Here is a 21,586-nt window from a genome sequence, read left to right on the forward strand (position 1 = left end):
GGTGCTCAGCATTCATAGCCACAAACCATGTCCACAGAGGTGCCTGGCAGTGTTATTGTGCAAGATAACCCAGGTGAGGTGCTCCTCCTCCATCTCTGTATTTATGCCAAAATAGCCTGGTTATTAGACATCCCGCTGATGGGAAGAAAATCGACACGCAAAGTCTGCCCTCTGTTTTTGAATCAAATTTTGCATCCTTGAGCAGAATGGCTTATCAGTCTGTTTTGGGTTGGTAAAAGGGGCTATTTTAGTTGGGATTCAAGCTATCGTGTGCCTGGATGGGGAGGCAAGCAGCTCCCGAAGGAAGCTTCAGCTCCATCCCGGGGGCTGGCGCTGGCCAGCAGCGGGGCCTCGCTTCAGCACCACGGACAGTGCCCGGCCGGAGCGGGGCATGCCCGGGGATGGGGCTCGGGTGCTCCTCTCCCGGCCTGGAGCACGGCTCTCCTCCTCGTATCCCCTACACCAGCCCCTCCTGGGCCTCATCAGTCCACATTTACAGCAACGAAAGCCTCCCCGTGCTGCTGGTCTTCTCTCTTGGTCCTGCAAAACAGGAGGGAAACATTGCAGTGGTTGCATGGAAGTTTGGTGAAAGCCAAAGTTTTGGGGCAATGTAAGTTGCTGTATATGGCTTTGGCTTCACAAAGGCTGTTCTGGTTACATCACCTGAAGATCATCCCGCCCGATCCATTCCTTTAACCTCTGCTACCTTTAATGAGAACATGGTAAGGCATTCATGCTTCAGCCTATCAGTGGTGGTTGGATTTCTTCACGTATTATGAAGAATACTGTTTATAAGTCTATATTACATAGAAATAAATAAAATCTACCACCTTCTATGGAAATGTATGTGAAATTAAAGTGCTTTGGCTCAGGTTTACAACAGATACAGACTGACCTCAGTTGAGGTTCTGCCATGTTGATTTGTTTCTTTGAGAAATACTGCTTCACAGTAGCTAATCTTATATGGGTTTACCAGGAAAACTTGGCTTACTGGGTAGAAATCACACAATCTTCTTGTTGCTGAATATTGCCAAAAAGAGTGGGCTAATTTTATTCAACTTGGCTATTAAATTACTCGTGCCAGACTTCCTTTAAAATATGCTTTAAGATCTAAGAAAATGTTCAGTTGTGTTCTTGATTTTTAGAGAGGTATGATTGAAATTATTCTTCCTTTTAATAAATGCATTGTGTGGAATATGTTTAAAGGAGAAAATGCTAACTTCTCTTTTCAGGTATGGTTTGGAAGACCTTATTCAATAGCCAGTTCAGGCAATTTGTTAATTTTTTGTGTTCACCTCTCAAATTACCAAATATGCTTCTGCAACCTCCATCACAGATGTCAAGCAAGGATATGTTCAATGTACTGGATGGTATTTTAACCGCCCATGTTCCTTTACTTGTCGTGGACCATTGCAGGCTAAACTCCAGACTGGTCTTTAAAAACAGTCACTGCTAATATTATTGTATCTTTTGGTGATGAAATTATAATGTAGAGAGAACTTTTTCCAGAAGCAGGATCTCATTAAGAACTGAGTCTGCAAAGTGCTGAACATCCTCAGTTGGAGTAGGAGGTGAGACTGCTCAACAGTTCCCAGGTGGTGCTAGCATTTTTCAAGATTGGGACCAAATGCACTGATATTTTCCTTTCAGACTACCAAAAATATTCAGACATATACTCTGCCTGACTCTTTTTGTTATGCCAAAGCACTACACGTAAAGGTTATAGTTAAAACTAGTTCTTGTGACTGTCATTCAAGCCTTCTGCTTTGAAGGGTATTTGAAATGACTGTGAAAGTATTCTGAATTAAAATTCACCATTTGAATTCTCTGCAAGAACATGCTAAATGTTTTATTAGAGTTTGAGAAAATCTATTTGTGTATTTTCCCCTTTTGTTTACAGAGGATAAAATTAATGATTTTGTTTGTTTCACTTTGTCTGCTCTGCTTTTTATAATGTTATGTATTTTGCTTTGCTTTTGCCAGAACTACGCTCAGTACATCTGAGGCCAGATTCACTTCTGTTACAGGCAGCTGTAATTTTCATTGTGCCTGATTCTATTCCTACATCTTTATTAGTCTGGAGAGTCTTCTGCAGGGTTGTGAGATCCAAATTTGGCCATCGAATTTAATAGAAGATTATTGTGAAGTGGACATTTATCCTTACAAAAGAGGCAGTTTGTGTAACAGCACTCGTGTAGAGCCATTGAATACAAAGTCATTGCAGTCATTGTGGGTTTTATTACTTTACCATCCTGCCACCTTTTTTGTGTCTTGCTTTTACCTGATACATGGTTAAATTATACTCCCTTGTGGTCAATACTAACACAGATTTTTTTTAAAGATAAACTTTGTGTTACACTTCCAGATTTTTTTTTTTTTTTTTTGTAACGTGTATAATCTTGCATGTTTTTTTGAGGTTGGGGAAAGTTTGCTCGCTTGACCCGTGCCCTCACAAGCAGCCGAGGAGTGCTTCAGCAGCTTGCTCCAAGCGTGCAGAAAGGAGAGAACGTTCACAAGCATTCACGACTTGCTGAGGTAATGCTTCCTTTTCACAAGAAACAGCAAAGAAAGGTGCTTAGCTTTTGTGGGTATGCTGTCTCCGCATGAGCTGAACACACTCTGTCCCTCTTGCCCTGGGATTCTGAAGCCTGGTGGCAGGCACAAGAGCTCAGCAGCATGTCATGTGCTGTGAAATGTGTGCTGTGACTGTGGAATGGAAACTGGTGTTTAGAAGAGACTTAATGAAACCTAACTGCTGTTTTGGCTTCTGTATCTCAACAAAGCCTTACAATGGCATTATTATTAAAATAATACATTTTCTTTACTTTCCTTTCTTCTGAAGATCTCAGTGCTAGTAGGATCTTGAGCTATTTGCTTGTTTAAAATTGAGGTGAGAAAAACTAAGACTAGCACAGAAAGAAATTCTGGAGAATCATTGACACAGTTGTTCTCTGCATTCATATATGTATAGTTCTCTTTTAGTAGGATGCCAACGTGCTTTACAAATTGGTTAAAAGTGTTTAAGGTACTGCTTTTGTGGGCAGAACAGCTATAAGGTGACACAAGCAATACTGCAGACAACAGAAAAATGAAATTTTGTAGTTCAAGTAGACTCTGGAAGTTTTGTGAAAAGCTATAGGCAGAAAAGAGGCTTCTTGATTGAAGTACCAGGGTTTTAGGGCTTTCGCCACGAGGGGGAGAGACTGTCCTGAATTTCCTGTAGTTGTTTCTAGGACCAGTAGCAGGGTCTTCCTGGTGTAAAAAAAAGAAGATTGGGGAAAGTCTTGTTGTGGTGTTAATGACAGTATGACCAATACAACATGGCACTCCTGTATCACCTATTGCTGTCAATGCCATGACAGCAGCTGTGATTCTTGACCATAATTCTTAGTCTTTCTTTGTAGCTGGAGATGAAAGCCACCGACGGGCTCCATGAGTCTACATATAGTCAGTACTCCTTAAGTTTGTCTTGTGTATGATTTGGTTTCTGTGCAAAACATACAGCTCCTGCTCAAGCCTGCATTATTATCACACTGTAACCATGAAATTCCCATGGACAGGAGCTTACCCTTTCTGTATTTAATACAGATGCACTCCAGAGTGGAAAACTGATTTCTGTTGTGAGCATTTTTGCAGAAAATAGCTTAGATTGTGCTAGCACAGGGGAGGGGCAGACATTCACATGGGCACTATGCTGTAGGAATACCATGTGATTATCACATTTCCACCCTTAGATTGTTCTAGTGTACTAGAATTTGGGACATTCTCCCTCATAATCTAACTCAAGATTTAGCAGCAAATAATCCTTCTTTCTCTTTAGATGTTTGCCCTTGAATTTTAGTTCATGCTAAAATTTAGGCAGTAGAATATATGTAAGGCAGAGAATCTGAGGTTATTCTGTTTGGCTCTTTGAATCTCAGTCCGGAGCTCAAACATCTTGCTGGCTGATATGTTAAACAAGACTTCGCAAGTATTCTAACTGGCACAGTCAGTGGATTCATTACAAATAATAAAGGGCAAGTGTATGGTTTACATGTCTGAAATGAGTTTCTGTAATTGCTGACTGAATATTGCAGTCGTTATTTTAAAAAGAACATTAGCCCCAGCTGTGATGTTAGGCACCTTGTAGTATATCTTCTGTAATTCCACTAAAGTCAATAGAATGGCACTAGAGAAAAGCAGAGTGCAGATAATCACACAGACAAGCACACTTTTCTTCCTGAGAAGACAAGGGTTGGCAGGCTTCTTATTCTACAAAGCTCTCCCCATAATATTGAACATGGGATCTCTAACTGTTCCCCACTGTATTTTCAAATTTCTTATTTTTTTCCTTCATTTCTGCAGTGGCCTATTTTAAAATGAGTGTGCATCCTATTTCTTTTATCTATTTACTACGGCATTTCACATACATCTTCCCTTTGCTTGGAAAATTTATTGGAAAATTATTAGTGTTAATCCATTATTACTTATATTTTTGAAGAGCTGAGGAGCCAGTTGTGTCCTAGAAGCTGAGTGGGGCAAGGTGTTGTACAAACACAAAACACAAGCCTGCCATGAAGGATTACAATTTATGTTACTGTTTATGATAAATTAGTTTTAAAAAGGGATTATTGAAAAACAGCTTTGTTTTATCCACAGGCCATGGATAATACAAGCAGTGACTGTTAAGCTTCGGTCACTGTTTTTTGGCAGGGTGTGTAGATTTGTCTAGCATGATTTGCCTATTAGCAATCATGTAAAAAACTGCATAAATTTATTATGCAATTACTGCAGGGGTGTTAGGTATCTCCGAGAGTCCATTTTGCAATGAGAATACAAAGTAGTTAATATGTTTTTGTGACTTTATTACTAAGGAACTAATTGTAGGAACCAATGTTTCCTGGTCATTGTAGAGTGTGTGTGTCCTCTGCATCCATGGTATTAGCTGATGTATTCTGTACACTTACCAGGAAGCTCTGGGTAAACAAGATTGTGCCATAATTTTAAAAATGTAGTAGTTATGAGGAATAAAGGCAGAAAAATTATAATGGTGCTTAGCAGCATTGCCTAATCAAGAATTTTCTGCCTTTTTTTTTTTTTTTGTAAACCCTGTTTACCAGGGACTTATAACTGCCATTAGTATCTACTTCAAGTAGAGACTTAGCATCTAGCTCTTGGCTTGGGAGCAATTTGTGTGGGTGCCTGTAAGAACAAAAGCAAGGGAGAATTAGAGAGAGCAAACATGCAGTTGCAAACACAGAAAGGGGGAGGTTAAGCTGAAAATGAATGATTGTTTTTTCCCCGGTCATGCAGTCTTAAAAATAAATCATCGTAACCACTTGTTGATGCACTTTTGTAAGTCCTGACTGGTGGTATATTCACTGTTTTTTAACAAATCTAGGATAAATGTGTTTTATGTTAATAAAGAAAGAACACAGACTTGTGAAACCACTGTTGAAATTTGTTATTTCTGCTTTTGAAGTAATATTCTTTGGCTTTAAAGAATGATTAAAACATCATGCATCATTACCGCAAATAATAAACACAGATAATGTGACTGTAGTCGCTGATGAATCATAAGTAATTGGAATACTTCCATTAATAACTTTCTGAAACAAGTATTTATTTTTTTTTTTACTGTGCAATGGAGAAAAATTCTCCAAAACCAGGGCTGTTTCAGTTATTTAGCAAATGATATTAATGAAATATTTGCTTATTGCACATGGGTGGAGGCTCAGCATGTTGGTTTGTATAGTTGCTTACATTTTCTTCATAATTACTTTCATATTTCTCTTGTTGTTACCTCTTCAGGAAGTATCTTTACAAGCAGTTTGAATCTAGTTGGTTCATGTGGGTGGTGAACCACACACGACTGCTTCAGCAAATACTGTTTTGGGTTGGCACTATTCTCCCCAGAGGCTAGAGTACAGTGAAAGTGGTTTGGAGTAGGGCAGCAGGTACAGAATCACAGAGTACTTCTCTTTGCATCTACCCAGCTTTGCTGTATGGTGCAGAGAGAGTGGGAGAGTGGAGTTTATAGCTTATAGTCTCCAGGTGACCCAGTGGTGGTGTGCTTGTCTGGAAGGATGGTGAATAAGTAGCCTGTGTGTGGCCCTTGGTGTGACACGTGGGCAAAAGTGCTCTCCCAACTTGAATGCAGCAACCTAAGAACTATGATGTAGAGTTTTAGCCCTAGGCTCTGTGGAGCTTCTTCCATTATTTTGTGTAGCACTGAGCTCTCTTGTAGTATTTAACGCTAAAAACACACACTTGTTCTCTGAGGCAATTAAGTTTCATTAGAGGGGATTTTTCCCCTTCCTTCAATTAAAAGGATAATTTGGCGACTTTGAAAGCTCTTGGCTGGCAGTTCTGGAGGATGCAAGACCTTTGCTAATCTGTTAAGCAAGTTACCTTTGAAGGCAGAGGTAGTGTGCTGGGGCCAGCACCCTTCTTCCATCTCAGGCAGTAAAATGATAATTCATCTTTTTGGCAATTCCAGCAAGATGTTGGAGTGGTTTTATGTGTGCGTTAGTGATGTAGTGAAAGGGAGCCAGGGCTAGAATTTGTCACCCCAAGCACCTGAACAAAAGGCTGAAGACACCCTGGGCTTTCTGCAGGTGAATTTCTCTACCTTGCAGCTGATTGTCATGTCTGTGTCATTCCTTGATTCCTTGATTGTCATGTCTGTGTCATTCCTTAATTCCTGCCCTCCCCTTGCTCTTCTTGCCCTTTGAAGTCCACATGCACATTGCTGGTGCACATCCTTCCATTGGAGACAGGGAAAAGCAATTGCCCCCAATTCATTTTAAATAGGTGCTGGTAGAGTGGAAGCTCAAAAGATTTATTAATAAATCTAGCCATTCAGATAGTTTGGAGTGCATTTACTTTCTAAATAAAAATGGAAGGAGACATTGATCCTTTTACTTTCCTGTGCTGTAGCCTTTTGGGTCTCCAACAAGCTAGTGGAGAGTGCTTTCTGCTTGGTGATGACATTTTAAAACACTGAGGCAGCAAATTTGTTTATTTTCCTAATGATTTGAAATCAGAAGTCTATTTCTCTCTGCACGCAGTTCAGTTTTACATCCATGCAGTTCCACTGGCTTTACTGGCATTTTTTGTGATTTACAGCAAAATAACTGACTCCATAATTAAGCTCCTTCTTTATTGCCAAAGAGAGACTGTTCTTGCCATTGGTTCTATTATTCAGATATATGGGAATCCATTAGTACATTTTACAGTAGCTTTAGTATGGAGGATGTAAAATCTCCACAAGTTCTTGGAGCAGAAAGAGGCTGGGGGTGGCCAAAATGGGATGCATTATACAATTGTTAGTTGAGAATTTAAATGTGTGTGTGTGACACAAACAATCGGAAGACAAGGACTTACAATATGATTTTTTCAGTGTTTTGTGGATGAGCTTCCTGTACTGATTGGAATCCTTATCAAAATGTTTGACTTTTTCACATAAGTATCAGTGAGACCAAAAAAATCAGCTCTAGGAGTCATCTGATGGCAAAAGAAGAAATCGTGTTTCATCCTATATTTAAAGGGTGATAAAATGTTACTACATGATTGAAAGTATTTGGTTTTGCTGATCAGTTATTTCAGTGAGTGAATATGTCTCAGTGGATTTCAGGATTGGGGTCTTACGTTAGAGCTGCTGTTTGTGCACAGAAGCTCAGAGCTTTCCAGCTGATCCAGGTATAGCTGCAATGTTCAAAAGGGAGGGCAGGAGGTATTTGAAATACTGATATTGGGCTAGAAAAGACATTCTAACATCTGTAGCTGGGACTGCAAACAAGCCCTGAAGGAAACACGTGCCCTGAGTACACATAGCAGCACAGTACACAACATATGCCTCTTGCAGTCACTACCAGCAACTTCTGGGGACTGTGTTGGCTGGCCAGTGCCTCCTGCAGGAAAGAGACTGCTTCAGTCTGGTGCTTGCTTTCAGCTCCTCACACCACAAGCCAACATTTGTTTCTAGAATGGAGAACCTGAGTGAATCAGCTTTGGGACTGGCAGACCACTTAATGCTGCAGTGGCCATGTCCGAGTCCTAGTATTGTCTGCAAGGGTTCTACTTAGGGGGAAGTGTTTCATTCCCTTATTTACTGTGATTCTAGAAATTTAGCAAAACAAACTTAAGGGTTCTTGTTTGTTTGTTTTTATTTTTTAAGTGTTGATGCCCTTAAGCTAATCCGCAGTTCTATCTGAGCAGGCCATGCTATTTCTCTTCTGGAGAACACAATGGACTTAAAGTCAGCAGGCTTGTTTTGTGCCTTGCAGCTCTCATAGTCATTTACGCATGTGCAAGGGACTGTGATCTGACAGTGTCTGACCCCTGTTGTGCACAAGAGTAACTGATTATGTGAGGTTCAAAGCAGCAGGGAACCTGATCTGAGGCTGTTTTGTCCAAATAGGACTCTTGTAGCTGATTGTTTTCTTTTTTGTCCCTTTTGGCTTAGTCTGTTGGAAAAAAGCCTACCAGTTCACACACATACACACAAAAAAGTACCCAGAAAAGCCCGGAGGTAAAAATCTGTGTTGAAATAATTGATGTTAAAGATGCTGAGATATGAACATGAAAAGAAGACATCCTCCTATTATAGGTATGCTCTCTGATCTTTTCCCAGAGAAAGTGGCCACTTAATTTCCACATCTGCTTCCTCTTGCTCTGAACTACAATGTAAATAAATGTAAAACACTTCTAAATATTTCTCTCAGGTTCTGTGTGTTTGACATGAGGAAACAAATCTCATTTGAGCCAATCTCCATCTTCCTTTCTATTTTCACCTGTAACTCATCCAGTAGAAATTTCAGTTTATTGAGGCTAGTGATAGTCATCCATGAACTTTAGTCCTGCACAGCTCGGAGAAGAGGAACAAAGGCCTGTGCATTTGTGATGGGTTGTAGTGCAGGACTTGTTTGCAGATACAGTATAGGGAAGAGTTAAATGACCAGTGTTGAGAAGCAATGTCCATGTGCTGGACTGGATGTCAGATGTTGTGGTCTTCTTCTGGTTTTGCTATTGATTCCTGTTTGCAATCGCCTTCCTTCCCATCATTTATCTGTCTCGACTATTTAGACTGCGGAAGGAGCTGTCTCTTCTCTGTATGTCTTGGATGCTCAGCACATTAGGCATAGTCCAAAAATAATTAATGACATTAGAAGAAATAGGTTGCTGATTTGTTTAACAGAATACTTATCCTGACCACTTGCTAATTTTCAAAGAGGCTAATGAGTATGTCTTTTTTATCAACTGAGCTCAAGATTCTGAAACGTAAAAATTAACATTAAAAAATTAATGTTTCCTTTTTGTCTTGAAATCCTTGTCACTACAGGTACTGCAGCTGGGCTCTGAAATCCTCCCTCAGTACAAACAAGAAGCACCAAAGACTCCGCCACATATAATTTTGCATTATTGTGTTTTCAAGACTACCTGGGACTGGATCATCTTGATTTTAACCTTCTACACCGCTATTTTGGTCCCTTACAATGTCTCCTTTAAAACCAAACAGAACAATGTGGCCTGGCTAGTAGTGGACAGCATTGTAGATGTCATTTTTTTGGTAGACATTGTGCTTAATTTCCACACCACCTTTGTGGGACCAGCAGGAGAGGTGATCTCTGACCCCAAGCTGATTCGTATGAATTACTTGAAGACCTGGTTTGTGATCGATCTGCTCTCATGCTTGCCATATGATGTCATCAATGCATTTGAGAATGTTGATGAGGTCAGTATACTTGTTCCACTTCCACCCCCTAATTATAACTTAACGTTCAGGACTGGGGAGGGGAGAAGAAAGAAATGGATGCTTTTAGTTAAATATGTTGGATTAGTGCACCTATGTCTCTAGTAGCTTCCCTCAGCACACATAAAAGTTTTGCTGATGAGTCTTAGCCAGAAGGGTCCATCTTTAACTGGAATGGGAGAAGCTGAGGTTTTTGGTGTCAGAAATCCATATTTATTTTCCTTCCTTCTGCATCCTGAGAGTTCAGGAGGACAGGCAGAAGCAGGTGGCAGAACCTGTGTACAGCACTGAGGAAAACTGCTTCATGAGACTTACCATAAACAGCTTGAACTGGTGTGTAAAGATGATTTCTTAGGGCAGGATTCTCTTCCTTTCAGTGATGACCGATAAGGGTATGTTCACTAATGGCAATTCTTCACATGAACAATTGGGAAGTAGAATGCACTTTTCTCAGCTACTTCTAAAGTGATATAGCAGGTGGCAGAGGCAGGCAGTGACTGACTACATCTTAGATCAACAGAAAGTACTGTGAGGGTGCCCGGTGATCCCTGCAATGTTGTTTGGCAGCAGTTGTTTTAGAGGAAGATAAAGCATTTGATGCTTGTTTGATAATTACATAATTAGAGGAAAAAGCAGGGAGAAAACTGGAAATCTAGGCTCCTCCTTAATTCTTGCACATTTATTTGAGAACAAGTCACAAGCCAGCAAAAGAACTAACATTCAAACACTTAAACCACAATACTACTCTCATTTAACTGCTTATTTTCCTTCTGTATCAAGCTGCCAAGAAAATTTTCCTAAATTAAATGTTACATGAAAGTACCATGCCCAACTAGTTCAGAGAGTTAATGAACAGTTAACAGAATCTTGATGACTACAGCAGTCTACTTTTTAACTATGTCTTATAAAATCTGTATCATCAACTTGTTAGGTGTCTATATTCCTATGTGACGCTAAACCTGTAACATATATGCATCAGAGCTTAGTATTTAATATTTAGCCTGTAATATTTATTTTTTATGAGTGTCTTTGAAATATGCCAATATTATAAAGGACAACCTAGCTGTTGAAAGAAAATTATACCCAGGAAAATATCTCAGTAAAAACATAAAGATTTTGCTTTTATAAAAATACACTACATGGTTTGTTTATCTAACTTAAAATATTTTTCTCTATGACTTGAGGATAAGTAGGAAGACTATTGGATATAGGGGAACAAAAACGATGTTATTTGATATTTATCTCTCTAGAGAGATTTTCATTTTATATAAAGCTACAGGCTGAAGTAAGACAAATGAGAGCATGCAAAAAGCCTTGTGAGACCTGTCCTTAAGTATTTGTTTGTCATGAAATGCATTCAGGCTGCAGATTCAGGGCTTTCACATGTTACTTTACCATGGCACTGATAAAGCAATGGAGAGAGTGGCCATACATCAGTTTCTGACATTTAGACTGAAAGATTAAAAAAAAAAAAGAGGGGGGGGGGGGGGCGGGGAGGGAGCTTTTTTTCACTCTTTGCAAATAGTAGCAACCTGCTAATGATTTTGCTGGAGGGACATTTCACAACTGGAGACTGGTGATGTGACCTACAGAACATCCCTGGGGAAAATGGCTGTACCAGAGGCCACACAAGCCCCTGAGCTGAGCAGACTCCCTGCTCTGAAATTCTTCTTCTGAGGGTTTGAATTTCTCCAGGTTCTTAGTCTCCGTGTTGCATTGTAACAACGAGGAGCTGAATGGTGCTTCACTTTTCCTGTGGGTCTTCAACAGTCTCCTTAATCAGTATAAAAGTGTTAGTTTTAGTCATTCTAGCCATCATGCCCAAGGAAAAAAAAATCTTGATGCTATCCTTTCAAGACTGTTCATCTCTGTTTTCCCTAGTGAGTTCTGACGTTTAACTGGTGTAAATCATTGTAGGGCCATTAGAACAGAGTTTCCACTGCTGTAAATTGCTGCTCTTCTCTTAAGGGCTCGTAGACTGGTTTACAGGCCCTGAGGGGCTTTGCCAGCAACGTCAGCAGAATAATGTAGTGCACATCAGGTGGGGATTTGGGACAGTGCATTCTGATCGCTGGTTTGTGAACTGCCTGTAGAGAAAAAGATAACCTCTTATTAAAAGAAGAAAAAAAAGCCACATTCAAGGAGTCTTGAGAGCAGAAAGGCCTTATCTTATATAGTATCTGCCACGTACAATATTCCCTTCTGGGCCAACTGCCTTTCTCTCGTTCTTGGTGGTTTAAATTTTACTTGTCTCTCACCCCGTTTTACACACCATATTACTTCGCTGTTGGATTAAGTCAGCTGCAGGGCTGAGGTGCTGAAGTTACAAGTGGCCAGACTGGGTTGGTATCCATGTGTTACTCTGACTTTGCTAAAAGTAATTCCCTTGGCACTATGACAGTGCAGTCAGTGGGTGGCTGTGGCTGCCGTGAGTTTTTTTTTCTGGTGAACACGCTCAAAAAAAATTTCAGGGATTAAATGATGCCTACTGTCAACAGCAGCTGTAAAATGAGATAAAGACTATGAATTGCAACTTTCCTTTGTGGGTGTTTTCCATATGTGATTTTAAACATGAGGAAATATAATCCTGGCTTTGTTGCAGTCTCTATAATAAAGGTAGACTGGGGCAGGTTAAAATTCACTGTTTTTTCTGCCTGTTATCTTGTGTTAAAAGAAACCTCACCAAAACCACTGAAGACGTCATGGAGGAACTAACTTGACAAGTCAGTTTGTTTCTAAGAGTGACATTATTACTGTGAAAGAGACGTTGAATTAATTTGCAGTGGACACAGGATCTGGACCTGATGAAGTAAAAAGCAGTGTAGACAGGGTGTTGAGACTTTTGGGTCTTTGGGTAACTTTGGGACTGTCCCAACACTTAGCTCTTGATAGATTAGTAGTGAAGCCATTGTTGTCTTCTTTCAGGTGTTCCTTTAATATAAGATTAATTATAACATATGAAACTAGAGTTGATCGATATTTTTGACAGGAAAATACTCATTTAAAAAGAAGTCTGATTTTTTCTCTATTTTGAAACAACTTTTTGTTTTGCAAATTTACCTCATTTCTCATATAAAACTTAAAGGAATGATTTTAAGCCTATTTCATAATTATTGGGTTTATTACAATTTGGAACATTACTATATTTTCCATTCACATTTTTAAAACATAATTGAAATTCCACTTTCTTCTTTGTACTGTTCAGAATATTTTTTCCATAAAAAATCTTTGAATTCATTAACTATTAATCAATACAACTATTAACAACTACAATTAATACAAGAGGAACTTAGGTATGAATAACCACATTCTACAGGCGGAAGAAGAAAGAAAAAACAGTAATGTCTTTGTTCAAGGATGTGGAATTGAGAGTCTCAATATGAGAATATCTGAAATTTTTTATCTCAAGTGCTGTACTGAAGGAGAGTGCAGCATCTCATATTCAGACGTGAGCAGAATCCAACAAATGAAGAAACAAGTAGCTGCAGAAAAATTTCCATTGGTACCCAAATGAAGGAAAAGTTATAAATGTTTCTCCTGTTTTTTTTTTTTTTTTTTTTTTTTTAATTATTATTTTTTTAAATTTTTGTATATGATGAGATAATTATACAGTTAAATAGAAATTACTTTCATCACCTTCATAGAACTTCAAGAATATATTCCATTAATTGATGAGTCAACATAATGCTAGGCTTAATCTTTCTCCTGTTAAAACAATACAACATGCTGTAGTAGAGTTTGAGTAAGAAAAGAATACATTGGTCTAAAATTTACACAGCTCTTAAAATGTGGTATTAATATCTTTTGGATTCAAATAATGACAATAACATTTGTCAGTGATCCTTTACAGTAATTAGTATTATTCCTCACGTAAGGAAATACCACCTACTTTGGGGGATAATGTTATCTTTTTGTGTTCAGACATCCGTCAGTTGATTTAATAAAAGACAGGCTTAAACAAAATTCCACAATTTTTGCCAAGAACAATGCAATCTAAGTCTTCAAATTCCAAAGGCAAGTTGAAGTATTTTTTGCAGTGTCAGCTTGAGCAATTTTATACTGTGGTTTTCAGCTGTAATACCATAAGATATAATTTATATTGGAAAAAATTTGATGTTACATGTGACACCGTTGTGAAATTTCATGGTAGGAGTGGAATCCAGTCGTGTCAATACCATGTAAATCTCTGAAACAGCAGTTTTTACTACCGACTCCCTATATGTATTTGAATCAAACACTGACCAACTGTTGGCTGATACCAAAGTGAGAACCATATATTATTCTTATGAAATGGGACCGGCACTGTTTAACACCTATGTTGGTGACATGGACAGTGTGACTGAGTGCACCCTCAGCAAGTATGCTGATGACACTGAGCTGTGTGATGTGTTTTACACACTGGAGGGAAGGGATGCCATCCAAAGGGACCTGGACAGGCCTGGGAGGTGGGGCAGTGTTGAACCTCATGAGTTTCAGCAAGGCCAAGTGCAAGGTCCTGCATCTGGGTCAGGGCAATCCCAAGCACAAATACAGACTGGGCGGAGAATGGATTGAGAGCAGCCCTGAGGAGAAAGACCTGGGGACATTGATTGATGTGCTTGTAGCCTAGAAAGCCAATGGTGTCCTGGGCTGCATCAAAAGCAGTGTGGCCAGCAGGTCAAGGGAGGTGATTCTTCCCGTTGTGAGATGCCACCTGGAGTCCTGCATTCAGCTCTGGGCTCTTCAGCACAAGATGGACATGGACCTGCTGGAGCAGGTCCAGAAGAGGGCCATGAAGATGACCAAGAGGCTGGAGCACCTCTCTGATGAACACAGGCTGAGGAAGCTGGGGTTGTTCAGCCTGGAGAAGAGAAGGCTCTGGGGAGACCTTACAGCAGCCTTCCAGTACCTAAAGGGGGCCTGCAGGAAAGCTGGGGAGGAGTGATAGGACAAGGACTAATGACTTTAAACTAAACAAGGCTAGATTTAGATCAGGTATAAGGAAGAAATTCTTCACTCAAAGGGTGGTGAGGCACTGGCATGGGCTGCCCAGAGGAGCTGTGGATGCCCCATCCCTGGAGGTGCTCAAGGCCAGGCTGGATGGGGCTTTGGGCAGCCTGGTGTGGTGGGAGGTGTCCCTGCCCATGGCAGGGTCGGGGTGGAATTAAATGGTCTTTAAGGTCCCTTCCAACCCAAATCATTCTGTGATTCTTATTACACCAGGTAGAGAAGAAATAAACGCATAGTGAAAGATCATCAGGAAAGATGTATTCAATAAAAGTGATCTACTGTTCACTTAAGTGCATGAAAAAGAGAGAAGCTAGCATTTAGGCAAAGATGACATAGAGCTTTCAAACAACAAAATTTATGATGATAAAAAAGTCACAGGAAAAACACAATACAGAAGTAATCAAAGAAAATTAAGCTATTTAGTGCTAAGTGAGCATGATGCAGCTTGAAAGTAAACAGTGAGTTGTAAGAGAGGAAAAAATGAATGTGTTGCTTGTCAGATTTTTGGCAAATGTGAGGCAGTACTTTTGCAATAGATTAATTTAAAACCTTATTAGTGAAATAATCTCTCATGCTAATACAAATTGGCTATCTAGGAATTGCTGAAGTAGCTATACTGAAAAGCATGCAAATTGCCTTGATTTGTTTTACCATTTTTTTTTGCAATAAAGGGCAAGGTAATAAATGATCACGATATTTATAGTTTTATTGAATAATCAGGGGTCCATAAAGAATTTTGGTTGAATTTTGCAAACTGGAAAAAAATTTTTAAAGTCTTCTAAACTGCAAACAGCTATATAATTTGAAGTCTTTGAAACTGCATAGTTCATCTCTCCTGTTTGTGCCTGTCTTATTAGGCAATACTGTAACTGTTTTGGATGCAAGTCTATTGATAAATCTGGTAATGAATTAGTATTTTTTATGTGACTAATTAGAGCTAAAGCAGTCATAACCTATTTTCTTTGTAATGTCTATAACAAAGCAGCTATATATCAGAGTAGGAGCCAGGCATTGCAGAAATGTTGGTAAAGTGTGGTTCTTGGATGTGCTGACAGAAGTGGGAAAGGATAAACTCCTAAAAAGCCAACCTCCATGCAACTAATGAAGTACCTCTTTTATGTTACCAACTCGAGGGGTAGGCTGCCTGTTTCTTCTAAACCCTGTTTTCCAAACTGTGTTGGTTTTATATGTGTAGGCACATACACCTCCTCTGTATAGGTTCTGCTTGTGGCTGTTATGATGCAGGTTAGCTCTTCTGCACTACTAATGTTCAGAGTAGTCTTTTTCTGTGTCATGGATAGGAAAGGGTGTGATTACGTTTCAAGGCTACTTCCTAGCTTTGAAAAGCACGCCATGATTTATCATGCTGTTAAAGACAGAATAGTAGTCTACATAAGCTGTTCAATCTATATAAAGCTAAAAGAATTAAAACACTGAATTACATTTTCAGTGATAATCTATGGTGATAGCCTTTGTCCAAGAAGGAGAGCTAATTGAATTTCTTAGATTCTGAATTATTTCAAAAAGCTGCTGTTCGAGTGATACTTAGGCTACACATAAAGGGAAGCATGTTTCAGAGACAGGGATCAGTTACCTTTTTTCCCCAGTTCAGCATGCTTGTATTGATCTGAGGCAGAAAGTCAGATGAGCTGGCAAAGGGTATTTATCTGAGTAGCTAAATGGTTGCTGTGTAGTCTATTTCATATTAGGGACTGGATTAGAATTTAAGATGGAGTGGTACTAGATGCCAGTAACACTAAATCTTATTTGGGTGTTTTGCATATTTGAGGTAAGTAAAAAGCTTCTGGAACAGGCTGGTTCTTTGAAGCACAACCATTGGGGGAAACAGATAGGTGTCTGTTAGGGGTAAATTTTTGATTTGGTAGTGCGGAAAGTGGGAGGGAGAATAGCACTTTGAAGCTTTAGATTACTTATGTGTTATCTTTATCCATGTTCTTCCTCGGAGTCAGTGCTTTTAAAAAGTGCTTGCTTCCTGGGTCTGCTGTTTTCTGGTGAGGCAAGGATGGACATAGATTTATAAATGAAAAATCAACCCTTTCATCTCTTCCCACACCCTGTGCTCGTATGCATGAATTATTGTTGTTTCTCCCTGGAATCTAACCAAGCTGGGAAATGTCTGACTAAAATAAGCATTGTGAGTTTAGAGATCTGCCTTCATCAGTACTGAGAACCACAGCAGTAACCAGAGAGTTTAGGTATTGCTTTTGACCTGTGTGCGTAATGTTACCTCATCTGTTGGATGTTAAATATGGTAATCTGTAGGAAAGGTCATGTTTTCAGAACCTGATTAAGAAAATCAGAAGAGGGAAATAAAAAAATGAGAAGTCCTAATAATGACCAGATAGCAAAATGTTGCTTTCTGTGTCTCATGTCTCACATATGCTAGTGATAAATTTGGTTCATTGTCTCCTTTTCTGGATAAATAATTTATTTTTTTGTTCTGTTTCATTCCTTTAGTGGTTAGCTTTTAGTCTCCTTCATCTCCCTTTAATTGAGGTAAAATCAGAGCTTCAGCTGTTATAAGTGAGAAGAAAGTGCTGGAAAACCTAGAGCAGATTTGTGTCAATACTAAATATTTTTCTTTTTAAAAATAGATAGTAGGTAAGAAATAAATTATACTTCCTTTGAGCCTAGAAAAAAATCTTAATGGTTGCATGAAGTCCATTTTATTTCTGTACATGTGGAAAGTAAACAATGGCCTAAAAAGTGAATACTATTGTACTGTCATGCAGAGTGAATCCTACTGAAGTCCTAGCTTTAGTACAACACTAGGAGGTGTAGGTGATGATGAAAGTTGCGATGATGATGATGAAAGTTGCAATTTACTTCTTCCCAAAAGTTGTTCATTCTATGTTCTATTTGTTTGGAAGGGAAAATGAATAATTTTTTCTTTTTTTTTTTTTTTCTTTTTTTTTTTTTTTTGGGGGGGGGTCTGTAGATCATTTTTATTGCTGTTCTTTAAACACTTTTTTTTTCTTTTCTTTTTAGGCGCAATTCTATTATTCAGTAAATTTTGGATTGAATTTCATTTTGCTTAGCAAACGAGCAGCAGTAACTTCTTTTTATTTGTACAGCATCTAGCACTGTAGTGTCCACTGTTGCTGTTCATAGGCACTGTAATGACATAAGAAACAAATAATTACTCTACTACAGCCCTTATGTTTTCACAAACCTTCACAAAGTAATTCATCACAGTGTCTCATCTCTGCAACTCTTTCCATGGATGTGGAAGTAATGGTATAAATCTTCTGTTGTCTGATGCAAAGCTAAAAATGAAACATTGATATCCTGGATCCTGTGCTTTGAGAGAGAATTACATCTGGGATATCAGTGCAAGGCATGGGGTGCACTGACAACAGATCAGGTCTTGCAGAAAACAGAGAGATGCAGAAATAAATCTATGTGTAAATATGCACAGTATCTAGTGAGTAAGTCAAATTTACAACAAGTTATGCATGGAAATTTAGTTCTGGCAGTATTTCATGGATAAACTTCTGAAGCATTCTCTTTTAATGTAAAATGTGGGTTCTGCTTTCCTCCAGTACTAAGGAAAACTGATCTGTTTTTCTGTTGGTTTTGAAGTGTAGCTCTATTCTGCAAAGACTGCATAGGAGGAAAGGGGAGGGAGTGGTTGTATTTATTATTTTAAGCACTTTTGACAGGTTTGCTCAGTCAGAGAACACAGAGTTATTTCTTCTGGCTGTCAGCGCTTTGAGCTTGCCCTTTGGTTTGGAGGGGACTTGCTACAGATTCTTCAATTTTCATGCATCAGCCATCACTAGCAATGAAATAAAACTACCAGCATATTAAATATCTGAATAAATGTCAGCAACTTGTTGTGGTTTAACCCCAGTAAGCAGCTAAGTACTGCTCAGTCACTTGCTCATGTTCCCTCCAGTGGGGTGGGGGAAGAGAATGAAAAGGGCAAATGTTAGAAACTCATGGGTTGTGTTAAAGACCATTCAATCATTAAAAAATAAATAAAAATAGAAAAAGCAGTTGCTTGCTACAAGCTGACCAATGCCTAGCATGACCCTGAACAACAGCCACCTTGGAAAACTCCTCTCCAGTTTTCTTGCTGAGCACAGTACCATGGGGTATGGTATATCCCTTTGATCATCAGGGATCAGCTGTCCTGGCTTTGTCCCCTCCCAGTTTCTTTTGCACACTCAGCCTCCTTGCTGGTGGGGCAGTGGGAGAAGTAGAAAAGAGCTTGATGCTGTGCAAGTGTTATTCAGCAATTACTAAAACTTTTATCTGGTATCGACACTGTTTTTGTCACAAATCCAAAATGTAGCACCATACTCAAGAAAATGAACTCTATCCCAGTCAAATCCAGCACACAACTATATGTGGGTATCATCAGCAGAGTATTTAGTTTCATTTGGTTATTTCAAACAATTTGACATATAAACTTATGTGAAATTCAGCATTTGATGCCATATTTCCGTTAGTGCTGCACCCTAGTTTCCCCTGTAACAAAAATATATTAAAAATGTACTGTTTTTCTGCCTTGGCCATGGACCAGATTTCTTAGCTTTTACATACCCCCATGAGGAGAGATCTGTTGGGTAGAGTATGAACAGCTGGAACCGTGTATGTGAAAATCTGGCCCAGGTAGGACTTTGTGGGATGGTATTTAATCTTGTCCTTTCTTAGGCTGACACACAGAAGTGCCTCCTGGTGATCTTTTACAGCAGAGCATCTGAGGGTGCCTCTTTGGGCAGTCTGGGACCCGTGGTACAATTTCTAGCTCTTTATGAACCAAGGTTTCCTTTGGGCAGAAGTAGCTCTGAGCATCTCTTAGTCTGCAACTCAAAGGCTGTAGCAGCAGCAGAGCTAGGAGGATGGGATGTGCATCAAGGGGAGTAAATTGAGTTCAGGCTCTTCTTTTGTGTGACATCGTGGAGCCATCTGTATGATAAAAGCATAAAAATAATCTGCACTGATAGGAGCATTAAAATGGACAGTAATCAAAAAGCACAGTTCTCTTTCGGAAAGGGGCAATCTAGAAATGCCAATTTTGAATCCAGCGGATCTATTCCTGGGAGTGTTACAATATTACTTGCTAAATTTAGTGACAAAAAATACTGTTTTAAAGTCTTGGGAAAGGATCAGATTTTTTTTTTTTTTCCTGCTATATAATCTAAGAAATGTTTCCATCGTTTATACCCGTTTAAAATTCTGCCACTTAGGAATCTTTAAGAGAATTGTATAAATAATTACCTCCCTGGGCATTTCTTCATCTTGATATTGATCCATTTAGAATAGACAAAACCTTTCTTCCCTGAGGAAATCAAATAGAAAATACCGTTAATGCTAAGATTAAAATCATGATTTCTTTTTTTTGCTTTTGCTGAACTTTTAGAATCTTATTGGCAATGCAGTCGCATGAAATACTGTGGCTGATTTAAATATTAAATGCATCCTTTGAATGCAACCAAATCATGCATTTATTTTCTGTAAATAAGCAAGTTCTTTTTGTACAAAAAAATTAATTCTCTCTACCTCTGATCAGAATTTGGTATGAATGCCTTTCTCCCAAGTGATACAGTTCTATCACTTTTGAAATGTTTTACAAAATTCCTTTTTGCATATTTCACAAGGGAAATTAGGATAAGAGTACAGCGATCTCCAAATAATCTGTTCTGAAGCTCTGAAAGCAAAGTAGCTTGCTTTGAACTTTTTCATCTGATTTCAAACATTGTATTCATATTTTTTCCTAGTTTCAGCTCCCTTTCTGTGATTTTATTTTTTTCCCCTAGTATTTCTAATCCTTATTTTCAAACTAATTCGATTAAGAGTTAACCAAATTCCAAAAATTCCAAGTCCTTCCTGAATCACTGTTTTTCTTTGGTAGGACTCTAAATGACAAACAACTTTTTTTTTTTTTTTTTTTTTTTTTTTTTTTTTTTTTTTTTACCCCCCCCCCCTTTTTTTTTTAATCCAGCAATAAACTTTAATTTATCGAACAAGTTTTGCATCAATATTCTTGGGCAAAAATAAAATTAGTCTTTAGAATTCTGGGTTATAATTTTTTCTTATCATTGCCTGAGACTCTGATTAAGGAGTTTGGCTTTGAGACTAAAGCTTAAGGTAGGTCATTTCTGAATACTTCCTAAAATGTAGTACAATACAGCTTTCCAGTTAAAGTTTGTAAAGGAGTGAGGGAGAAATGGGTTTTGGTCTTGAGGAAAAAGGCTGGAAGGCTGTGCGATAGTATCAGAATGCAGATATTTAGACTGTAGAGACTGTGCATGCTCATCACTCAGGGACTTGCATGTCTGGTTTCTAAAATATGGTTATCACTTTATAATTTGTTGTTGTTAAGTCTTTTTCCCCTCTTTCCCTCTCCGTAGTGAGTCTTCAGAAGTACCTACGTTCCCTCCCCTGGAGGGAAATTGATAATGTGTTCCCAGGTAACAAATTATATCTGTCTCTGAAAATGAGTCAATGTAATCATGACAAATTCATGAAATAAAGAGGAAATACATTGCTGCAGTCCTGGGGAACATGAGTCAATATGTTTTATGCAATTATTTAATAAAACATCTCTTCTAGTGCATTGAACCAGCCTGAGATACCGAAGCAGTTGTATTTATGCAGGAATAAACAAACTTCCAGTAAAAGCTGGTGACCAGAAGCATGCAATTATACATTTCCAGAAATACTCATTAAACCAGTCTGCTTAAATTTTAATCAGACTTCTATGTATGAAAACCATCTTGATAAGGGGGGGGGGGGGGGGGGGAGGGAGGAGGGAGGGCAGGAAAAAAAAAAAAGGGTTTTATGAAAGGCTGTTCAGATATTTTGGTTTCCGAAATGGCTTTGAATTTTTGTTTT

General features: G+C 38.8%; 1 protein-coding gene across 5 annotated transcripts in view; it reads left to right on the plus strand.

The window, feature by feature from the left end:
* The window catches only part of KCNH1 (potassium voltage-gated channel subfamily H member 1), a 185,080-nt gene that overhangs the window by 29,854 nt on the left and 133,640 nt on the right, over positions 1 to 21,586 (plus strand). For all 5 annotated transcript variants that reach the window (XR_014690875.1, XM_084512990.1, XM_084512991.1 and 2 more), the window contains exons 5-6: positions 2,417 to 2,535; positions 9,323 to 9,715. Coding sequence is in view for 4 of the 5 variants with exons in the window: in XM_084512990.1 (XP_084369116.1) it covers positions 2,417 to 2,535; positions 9,323 to 9,715 (512 nt within the window). In the remaining variant the exon portion in view is untranslated. The remainder of the gene's footprint in view (positions 1 to 2,416; positions 2,536 to 9,322; positions 9,716 to 21,586) is intronic.

The sequence above is a fragment of the Aythya ferina genome, assembly GCF_964211825.1.
Source record: "Aythya ferina genome assembly, chromosome: 3".
Classification (NCBI taxonomy): domain Eukaryota; kingdom Metazoa; phylum Chordata; class Aves; order Anseriformes; family Anatidae; genus Aythya; species Aythya ferina.